Below are 10652 nucleotides of genomic sequence, written 5' to 3' on the forward strand. Positions count from 1 at the left end.
AGATGGACTCACTGGTTTCACTCTAGGTGACAGAGAGCTGGTAGTCCCATCCACCAAACTACCAGGTGTGAAACAGGGAAGGGACTCAGGGGGTATGCTAATTTGGTATAGAGCAGACCTAACTCACTCCATTAAATTAATCAAAACAGTGACATTTTTCATGTGGCTAGAAATTCAAAAGGAAATGATCTTAACAGAGAAAAATGTCCTCATGTGTGCTACCTATATCCCCCCACTAGAATCCCCATACTTTAATGAAGACAGCTTCTCCATCCTGGAGGGGGAAATCAATCATTTCCAGGCCCAGGGACATGTACTAGTCTGTGGTGACCTAAATGCCAGAACTGGACAAGAACCTGACACCCTCAGCACGCAGGGGGACAAACACCTACCTGGAGTGGACAGCATTCCCTCCCCCATATGCCCCCCTAGACACAACTATGACAACATTACCAACAAAAACGGGTCACAACTCCTGCAGCTCTGTCGCACGCTGGGTATATACATAGTCAATGGTAGACTTTGAGGGGACTCCTATGGTAGGTACACCTATAGCTCATCTCTTGGCAGTAGTACTGTAGACTACTTTATCACTGACCTCAACCCAGAGTCTCTCCAAGCGTTCACAGTCAGCCCACTGATACCCCTATCAGATTACAGCAAAATCGCAGTCTACTTGAACAGAGCAATACTCAATCATGAGGCATCAAAGCCAAAGGAACTGAGTAATATTAAGAAATGCTATAGATGGAAGGAATCTAGTTTGGAAACCTACCAAAAAACAATTAGACAACAACAAATTCAATCCCTTTCAGACAACTTCCTGGACAAAATGTTTCACTGTAATAGTGAAGGTGGACACTGTAAAGTCCATGGAGAATAAGAACACCTCCTCCCAGCTGCCCACTGCACTGAAGATAGGAAACACTGTCACCACTGATAAATCCACCATAATTGAAAATTTCAATAAGCATTTTTCTACTGCTGGCCATGCTTTCCACCTGGCTACTCCTACCCCTGTCAACAGCACTGCACCCCCAACAGCAACTCGCCCAAGCCTTCCCCATTTCTCCTTCTCCCAAATCCATTCAGCTGATGTTCTGAAAGAGCTGCAAAATCTGGACCCCTACAAATCAGCCGGGCTAGACAATCTGGACCCTTTCTTTCTAAAATTATCTGCCGAAATTGTTGCCACCCCTATTACTAGCCTGTTCAACCTCTCTTTCGTGTCGTCTGAGATTCCCAAAGATTGGAAAGCAGCTGCGGTCATCCCCCTCTTCAAAGGGGGGGACACTCTTGACCCAAACTGCTACAGACCTATATCTATCCTACCATGCCTTTCTAAGGTCTTCGAAAGCCAAGTCAACAAACAGATTACCGACCATTTTGAATCTCACCATACCTTCTCTGCTATGCAATCTGGTTTCAGAGCTGGTCATGGGTGCACCTCAGCCACGCTCAAGGTCCTAAACGATATCTTAACCGCCATCGATAAGAAACATTACTGTGCAGCCGTATTCATTGATCTGGCCAAGGCTTTCGACTCTGTCAATCACCACATCCTCATCGGCAGACTCAACAGCCTTGGTTTCTCAAATGATTGCCTCGCCTGGTTCACCAACTACTTCTCTGATAGAGTTCAGTGTGTCAAATCTGAGGGTCTGTTGTCCGGACCTCTGGCAGTCTCTATGGGGGTGCCACAGGGTTCAATTCTTGGACCGACTCTCTTCTCTGTATACATCAATGAGGTCGCTCTTGCTGCTGGTGAGTCTCTGATCCACCTCTACGCAGACGACACCATTCTGTATACTTCCGGCCCTTCTTTGGACACTGTGTTAACAACCCTCCAGGCAAGCTTCAATGCCATACAACTCTCCTTCCGTGGCCTCCAACTGCTCTTAAATACAAGTAAAACTAAATGCATGCTCTTCAACCGATCACTACCTGCACCTACCCGCCTGTCCAACATCACTACTCTGGACGGCTCTGACTTAGAATACGTGGACAACTACAAATACTTAGGTGTCTGGTTAGACTGTAAACTCTCCTTCCAGACCCATATCAAACATCTCCAATCCAAAGTTAAATCTAGAATTGGCTTCCTATTTCGCAACAAAGCATCCTTCACTCATGCTGCCAAACATACCCTTGTAAAACTGACCATCCTACCAATCCTCGACTTTGGCGATGTAATTTACAAAATAGCCTCCAATACCCTACTCAACAAACTGGATGCAGTCTATCACAGTGCAATCCGTTTTGTCACCAAAGCCCCATACACTACCCACCATTGCGACCTGTACGCTCTCGTTGGCTGGCCCTCGCTTCATACTCGTCGCCAAACCCACTGGCTCCATGTCATCTACAAGACCCTGCTAGGTAAAGTCCCCCCTTATCTCAGCTCGCTGGTCACCATAGCATCTCCCACCTGTAGCACACGCTCCAGCAGGTATATCTCTCTAGTCACCCCCAAAACCAATTCTTTCTTTGGCCGCCTCTCTTTCCAGTTCTCTGCTGCCAATGACTGGAACGAACTACAAAAATCTCTGAAACTGGAAACTCTTATCTCCCTCACTAGCTTTAAGCACCAACTGTCAGAGCAGCTCACAGATTACTGCACCTGTACATAGCCCACATATAATTTAGCCCTATCAACTACCTCTTTCCCAACTGTATTTAATTTATTTATTTATTTTGCTCCTTTGCACCCCATTATTTTTATTTCTACTTTGCACATTCTTCCATTGCAAAACTACCATTCCAGTGTTTTACTTGCTATATTGTATTTACCTTGCCACCAAGGCCTTTTTTTGCCTTTACCTCCCTTCTCACCTCATTTGCTCACATTGTATATAGACTTGTTTATACTTTATTATTGACTGTATGTTTGTTTTACTCCATGTGTAACTCTGTGTTGTTGTATCTGTCGAACTGCTTTGCTTTATCTTGGCCAGGTCGCAATTGTAAATGAGAACTTGTTCTCAACTTGCCTACCTGGTTAAATAAAGGTAAAATAAAAAAAAATAAATAAAAAAAGGTGTAAACGTGGCAGTAGAAAATATAAACAGTATATTTGTCCTCTCAGCTTCTCTATCAAATCTAAGCATTTCAAACAGAAAACCAAAGAAAATGAACAACAATGACAAATGGTCTGATGAAGAATGCAAAAACTTAAGAAAGAAATTGATAAACCTGTCCAACCAAAAACAGAGCGACCCGGAAAACCCGAGTCTACACCTTCACTATGGTGAATCACTAAAACAATACAGAAATGCACTACGGAAGAAGAAGGAGCAGCACGTCAGAAATCAACTCAATGTAATTGAAGAACTTCTGGGGAAAGTGGAAAATGATAAACAAACAGCACGAAGAAAATATCCTCCGTGTACAACGTAGAACACCAAATAATGCATGTAGAGCAGAATTAGGCCGATTCCCACTATTTATCAAAATCCAGAAAAGAACCGTTAAATTCTACAACCACCTAAAAGGAAGTGATTCCCAAACCTTCCATTACAAAGCCATCACCTACAGAGAGATGAACCTGGAGAAGAGTCCCCTAAGCAAGCTGGTCCTGGGTCTCTGTTCACAAACACAAACACACCCCACAGAGCCCCAGGACAGCAGCACAATTAGACCCAACCAAATCATGAGAAAACAAAAAGATAATTACTTGACACATTGGAAAGAATTGAGCAGACTAGAATGCTATTTGGCCCTAAACAGAGAGTACATAATGGCAGAATACCATAGCCTTGCTATTGAGAAAGGCCGCCGTAGGCAGACATGGCTCTCAAGAGAAGACAGGCTATGTGCTCACTGCCCACAAAATGAGGTGAAAATTGAGCTGCACTTCCTAACCTCCTGCCCAATGTATGACCATATTAGGGAGACATATTTCCCTCAGATTACACAGATCCACAAAGAATTAGAAAACAAACCTGATTTTGATAAAACTCCCATATCTACTGGGTGAAATATCACAGTGTAGCATCACAGCAGCAATATTTGTGACCTGTTGCCACAAGAAAAGGGCAACCAGTGAAGAACAAACACCATTTTAAATACAACCCATATTTATGCTTATTTATTTACCCTTTTGTACTTTAACCATTTGCACATCGTTACAACACTGTATATATACATAATACGACATTTGAAATGTCTTTATTCTTTTGGAATGTCTGTGAGTGTAATGTTTACTGTTCATTATTATTGTTTATTTCACTTTTGTATATTATCTACTTCACTTGCTTTGGCAATGTTAACATGATTCCCATGCCAAGAGAGAGAGAGTGAGAAAGAGAAAGAGAGAGAGAGAGAGAGAGAAAGAGAGACAGAAAGAGAGAGAGAGAGAGAGAGAAAGAGAGAGAGAAAGACAGAGACAGAAAGAGAGAGAGAGAGAGACAGAGACAGAAAGAGAGAGAGACAGAAAGAGAGAGGGAGAGAGCGAGCGAGAGAGAGAGAGACAGAGACAGAAAGAGATAGAGACAGAAAGAGAGAGGGAGAGAGAGACAGAGACAGAAAGAGAGAGAGAGAGAGAGAGAGCGAGAGAGAGAGAGAGAGAGAGACAGAGACAGAAAGAGAGAGAGAGAGACAGAGACAGAAAGAGAGAGAGACAGAAAGAGAGAGGGAGAGAGAGAGACAGAAAGAGAGAGAGACAGAAAGAGAGAGGGAGAGAGAGAGAGACAGAGACAGAAAGAGAGAGAGACAGAAAGAGAGAGGGAGAGAGAGAGACAGAAAGAGAGAGAGACAGAAAGAGAGAGGGAGAGAGAGAGAGAGACAGAGACAGAAAGAGAGAGAGACAGAAAGAGAGAGGGAGAGAGAGAGACAGAAAGAGAGAGAGACAGAAAGAGAGAGGGAGAGAGAGAGACAGAAAGAGAGAGACAGAAAGAGAGAGGGAAAGTGAGAGACAGAAAGAGAGAGAGACAGAAAGAGAGAGGGAGAGAGAGAGACAGAAAGAGAGAGAGACAGAAAGAGAGAGGGAGAGAGATAGAGAGAGAGAGAGACAGAGACAGAAAGAGAGAGAGAGACAGAAAGAGAGAGAGCGAGAGAGAGACAGAAAGAGAGAGAGAGAGGAAGTCAGAGATCGTTAGTATATGTCTGCTGCTGATATTTTGATGCCACTCTCATGAATAACATGTTACATGGAGCTTCTGCTAATGCTGACCTCTACACTGGATCCTTGGGTCGCCCCAGTAGTTCTCTTGGCAGTCTGTGCAGATCTTCCCACCAAATCCGTCACGACACTGACACTTTCCAGTGAACTGGGGCACAGAGAGGACAAACATGAGCATGAGGTCACAGAAGAGGTTTATCCCATGAAGCACCTTAGTAATGGAACCACACCCACACCTCGTTGCAGGCCGGGTTGACAGCGTTGTTGGGTTCACAGCCGCAGGCCTCACAGCCCCGCCCACTAGCCAGGTTCCAGTAGTTGGGCTCACAGTGGTCACATGTCAGGCCGATAGTGTTGGGTAGACACAGGCACTGCCCTGTGGCACGCTGGCAGACACACTCATCCCGTGCTGTACACTGGGTTTGCGCTGTGCCCAGGAAGTTACAGGTGCACTCTTGAGAAAAAAAAAAAAAAAGTAGATTAAACATTTACTAGGGTGCACAACATATACAGTCTAAAAATTCATGGTTGTCAAGTTTTTTGTGTGTAAAAAGGGATGCTTCAACAGTCACTCACTTCTGCAGTTGCGTCGCGAGGCGTCTCCATAGTAACCGCTCTTGCACACGCCACAGTCCGGTCCCTCTGTGTTGTAGAGACACTTCTTACACTCTCCTGTCCTCCGGTCACACGCATCCAGGTCTGACATGTCAATGTTGTTACTGCACCTGCACGGCTGGCATCGCCCACCTGGCCGGGAGGGGTTGCCGTAGTAACCTGGGGCACACTCCTCACACCGGGAACCTGTGACCCAAAAAAGGAAAAAAAGATTGAGGGAGAAGGAGGGAGATTTTTTGGGATGGACAGAGATGTAAAGTGGAATATCTCATGTTGATATTGAGATATTTATTGGATGGTTGAGGGTGAAAAATGACTTGGTATTTTCACGTATTTCTAAACAGTTTTCCAGTGAACTTAAGTGAGAAGCTTATAGTGTGATAGCAGACAGACAGAGACATGTGGTGAAACCCAGCTCAGTGACTATCAATAAAGTTCAGGATGAACACATTTATGTTAGATACTTGAAAATGTTTCATATTTTATCATTTTGCAATGCTATTACATCTCGTGTTAAAAGGGAGTTTGGTTACCCAGGAGATAAACATTGATTAGTGAGGAGCTCTGTTGCAGAGTGGATTATGCTTCAGCAGTGTTGTAGAGTCCGTTCTTGAGACCACATATTTGTATTCATTTTTATTACACCTTTATTTAACCAGGTAGGCCAGTTGAGAACACCTTTATTTAACCAGGTAGGCTAGTTGAGAACACCTTTATTTAACCAGGTTAGGCCAGTTGAGAACACCTTTATTTAACCAGGTAGGCCAGTTGAGAACACCTTTATTTAACCAGGTAGGCCAGTTGAGAACAAGTTCTCATTTACAACTGTGACCTGGCCAAGATAAAGCGACAAAAAAACAACAACACATGGAGTAAACAAAAGTACAATCAATAACACAAAAGGAAAAGTCTATATACAGTGTGTGCAAATGGCGTGAGGAGATAAGGCAATAAATAGGCCTCAGTAGCGAAGTAATTACAATAGTGGGCTGAAGCTTTGGGAACAACATTTTTTCCTGCAGTCTACAAAACATTCTCAGCACCCTTGAAAGTTGCACGCTCACCAAGAGAGGGCAGACTGAGGAATTTGTTTCATATTTGGTATTTCTATCAATTAGAAACCTGTTTGGGTTTGTGATCATAGAGTGTCTCTATTTTCCTCGGCATTTCTTCACCATTTTAAAATGTCTAAACTATCCACATGTTCTTCTGACATATGAACGCAGAAACACTGGACATTAGGAGCTCTTATTGTGGTGGCGATTTGAAACAATCACAGTCATGGTCTTGAACTGGACTCTCATTGTTCTGGTCTGGGTGTTGACTCAGACTCAATTTGCTCTGGTCTTGGTCTTCAATCGGGTCTCGCTTCAGATGGTCTCTAACCCTGTGCTTCAGCATTTTGGTAGACACCGTGAACGATTTACAGTGCCTTGCGAAAGTATCCGGCCCCCTTGAACTTTGCGACCTTTTGCCACATTTCAGGCTTCAAAACATAAAGATATAAAACTGTATTTTTTGTGAAGAATCAACAACAAGTGGGACACAATCATGAAGTGGAACGACATTTATTCGATATTTCAAACTTTTTTAACAAATCAAAAACTGAAAAATTGGGCGTGCAAAATTATTCAGCCCCCTTAAGTTAATACTTCGTAGCGCCACCTTTTGCTGCGATTACAGCTGTAAGTCGCTTGGGGTATGTCTCTATCAGTTTTGCACATCGAGAGACTGACATTTTTTCCCATTCCTCCTTGCAAAACAGCTCGAGCTCAGTGAGGTTGGATGGAGAGCATTTGTGAACAGCAGTTTTCAGTTCTTTCCACAGATTCTCGATTGGATTCAGGTCTGGACTTTGACTTGGCCATTCTAACACCTGGATATGTTTATTTTTGAACCATTCCATTGTAGATTTTGCTTTATGTTTTGGATCATTGTCTTGTTGGAAGACAAATCTCCGTCCCAGTCTCAGGTCTTTTGCAGACTCCATCAGGTTTTCTTCCAGAATGGTCCTGTATTTGGCTCCATCCATCTTCCCATCAATTTTAACCATCTTCCCTGTCCCTGCTGAAGAAAAGCAGGCCCAAACCATGATGCTGCCACCACCATGTTTGACAGTGGGGATGGTGTGTTCAGCTGTGTTGCTTTTACGCCAAACATAACGTTTTGCATTGTTGCCAAAAAGTTCGATTTTGGTTTCATCTGACCAGAGCACCTTCTTCCACATGTTTGGTGTGTCTCCCAGGTGGCTTGTGGCAAACTTTAAACAACACTTTTTATGGATATCTTTAAGAAATGGCTTTCTTCTTGCCACTCTTCCATAAAGGCCAGATTTGTGCAATATACGACTGATTGTTGTCCTATGGACAGAGTCTCCCACCTCAGCTGTAGATCTCTGCAGTTCAACCAGAGTGTTCATGGGCCTCTTGGCTGCATCTCTGATCAGTCTTCTCCTTGTATGAGCTGAAAGTTTAGAGGGATGGCCAGGTCTTGGTAGATTTGCAGTGGTCTGATACTCCTTCCATTTCAATATTATCGCTTGCACCGTGCTCCTTGGGATGTTTAAAGCTTGGGAAATCTTTTTGTATCCAAATCCGGCTTTAAACTTCTTCACAACAGTATCTCGGACCTGCATGGTGTGTTCCTTGTTCTTCATGATGCTCTCTGCGCTTTTTCACAGTGCAGGTGCAAAAAAAGGAAAAGTCTATATACGGAGACTTGATTACACACAGGTGGATTGTATTTATCATCATTAGTCATTTAGGTCAACATTGGATCATTCAGAGATCCTCACTGAACTTCTGGAGAGAGTTTGCTGCACTGAAAGTAAAGGGGCTGAATAATTTTGCACGCCCAATTTTTCAGTTTTTGATTTGTTAAAAAAGTTTGAAATATCCAATAAATGTCGTTCCACTTCATGAATGTGTCCCACTTGTTGTTGATTCTTCACAAAAAAATACAGTTTTATATCTTTATGTTTGAAGCCTGAAATGTGGCAAAAGGTCGCAAAGTTCAAGGGGGCCGAATACTTTCGCAAGGCACTGTACTTCTCTCACAGAGCACATCTTTTCTAAGGATGGATTCAGAGGAAGGGAGACATACTTTACATTTTTTTGTTTGTCCAACTGCTGGCTGCAGGGGGCAGAGTATGCTGGGGTGAAGGGAGGCTGGCTTTTGGGTTTGACAGACAACCTACAGCTGCTGGTTTTGAGGTCTTTCCAGCAAAACAAGGAGAGAGAGGTCACTCCTAGCAGGGAAGTGCTGTATTCTAACCCCCGAGTTGAATACGACATAGGATTTCCTCACTTGACAGAAAATATAAATGGACATTGTGATACTATTATTTTGTGGAAACTGAAAGGATAAATGTATACAAGGCAAGATGACACAGAGGGCCCAATACATTGAGTGTAATTTCTACTGTAAATTCTTTTCAATTGGAGATTACATTAAGCACAGAGCTTGAACACAGTTTGATTCCACATCTTAGGGTTAGGTTGCAGAGACTTTGTTTGTTCCATTGTGCTTTAGAGTAAAGCAGCTGTTCTGATTTGTCTATTTGTCACAGGCTCACGGTGGGTGTGAGTGAACACATAGGTTGGCGTAGTGTCACTCTCACAGTTTCAGCGTGTCTTGCTATGAGTGTCAGACCTGTATTTTGTGTCTGTAAACGAAGGCAGAGAATCACAAGACAGAATGCAACATGGAGATTCTGTTGTTTTCAGTTACTGCCTGCTGCTTGGTGCCTGTGTGAGTCAGCAGGAGGTAACAAGCACCGACTGACTGTATGTGCCCAGTATAACATAAGAGTTGATATACACAGGAGATACTGTAGAAGCTGACCCAGACTCAGGATAAGTCATCCAACTCAATTACAGTTACTTGTGTTATACAATCGTTCAAAACTGATTCTGGATCAGTTTATAGGAATTTAATCTACTCTGAGGCAGGAGTGTACTGTGGCACAGCACCATAGGTAGGTGGGGTGCTGAAGCCATGCAGGGGTAGTTCTTAATTTATTATTAGGGAGGGTGGTTTCCCATCATCATTACTCACGCTTGAAGGAACCCTCGGAGCGCTTAACCATCCCCCCTGTGCCAAGTAGGGTAAGGGAGGAAACAACACACGTTATCATTCCACACTCATTCTGTTCGGAGGAACTTTCTACGAGACTATTTGTCCACAGATGTTTTATTTGGTTCACCAGACGACCCACCGTGGCGAATTAATTGGAATATCACACCACGGACATTCTTCCTGAGTTTAAATCACACTAACCAACCAATCATCTCCATTCACAGTGCATCATTAATTAGCCCTATGATACATCTGCTCATTCATGCAGACATGGTCAAACTGTTCCTCATCATCCACTTCCCTGGCTAAGGAGGAAGAACAGGAGAGGGAGAGAAGACACCTCAACGGCGGTGTAAGCTGTACCTGTGTATCCTTGGTTACAGTTGCAGACCACCTGTCTGTTGCGGTTGTCCTGGTGACAGGAGGTAGCGAAGTGTCTTCCGCTGTTTGGGCCATCCGGGCAGGGGCAGGGCTGGCATCGGTTACCGTTACCTGTGCCCAGCACCGGGTTGCCGTAGTAACCATTGGCACACCTTGAAATACAGTAATAGCGCAATTACATTTAATACTGGTATCTTCAATACTTATCCCCAGATTCTCCACTGTCCCCATGGTGAGTACCCACCTGTCACATTTGTCCCCTCCAGTGTTTTCCCTGCAGTTGAGACAGGCTCCGGTCCTCTGGTGGCACTCCTCAGCATGTCCGTTACACAGGCACTGCTTACAGTTGGGGAAGCCCCAGTGTCCTGCCTGGCATCCATCGCACCGCTGGCCAAACGCACCCTGGCTGCATGGGCACTGCCCAGTCAGCTGGTCACAGAACCGAGTGACCGCACCTTCT

General features: G+C 44.0%; 1 protein-coding gene across 2 annotated transcripts in view; it reads right to left on the reverse strand.

Annotated features, from left to right (window-relative positions):
* The window catches only part of LOC110492626 (laminin subunit beta-2), a 68334-nt gene that overhangs the window by 6626 nt on the left and 51056 nt on the right, over positions 1-10652 (reverse strand). The window contains exons 20-25 of one of the 2 annotated variants that reach the window (XM_036947619.1): positions 10437-10652; positions 10175-10344; positions 9791-9826; positions 5696-5920; positions 5356-5573; positions 5171-5267 (exon numbers count right to left, since the gene is read on the reverse strand). The exon at positions 10437-10652 is cut by the window's right edge and continues 16 nt beyond it. In XM_036947619.1, the coding sequence (XP_036803514.1) occupies positions 5171-5267; positions 5356-5573; positions 5696-5920; positions 9791-9826; positions 10175-10344; positions 10437-10652 (962 nt within the window). The remainder of the gene's footprint in view (positions 1-5170; positions 5268-5355; positions 5574-5695; positions 5921-9790; positions 9827-10174; positions 10345-10436) is intronic. The other variant, XM_036947620.1, reaches the window with a different exon arrangement.

Source organism: Oncorhynchus mykiss, chromosome 16 (genome assembly GCF_013265735.2).
Source record: "Oncorhynchus mykiss isolate Arlee chromosome 16, USDA_OmykA_1.1, whole genome shotgun sequence".
NCBI lineage: Eukaryota > Metazoa > Chordata > Actinopteri > Salmoniformes > Salmonidae > Oncorhynchus > Oncorhynchus mykiss.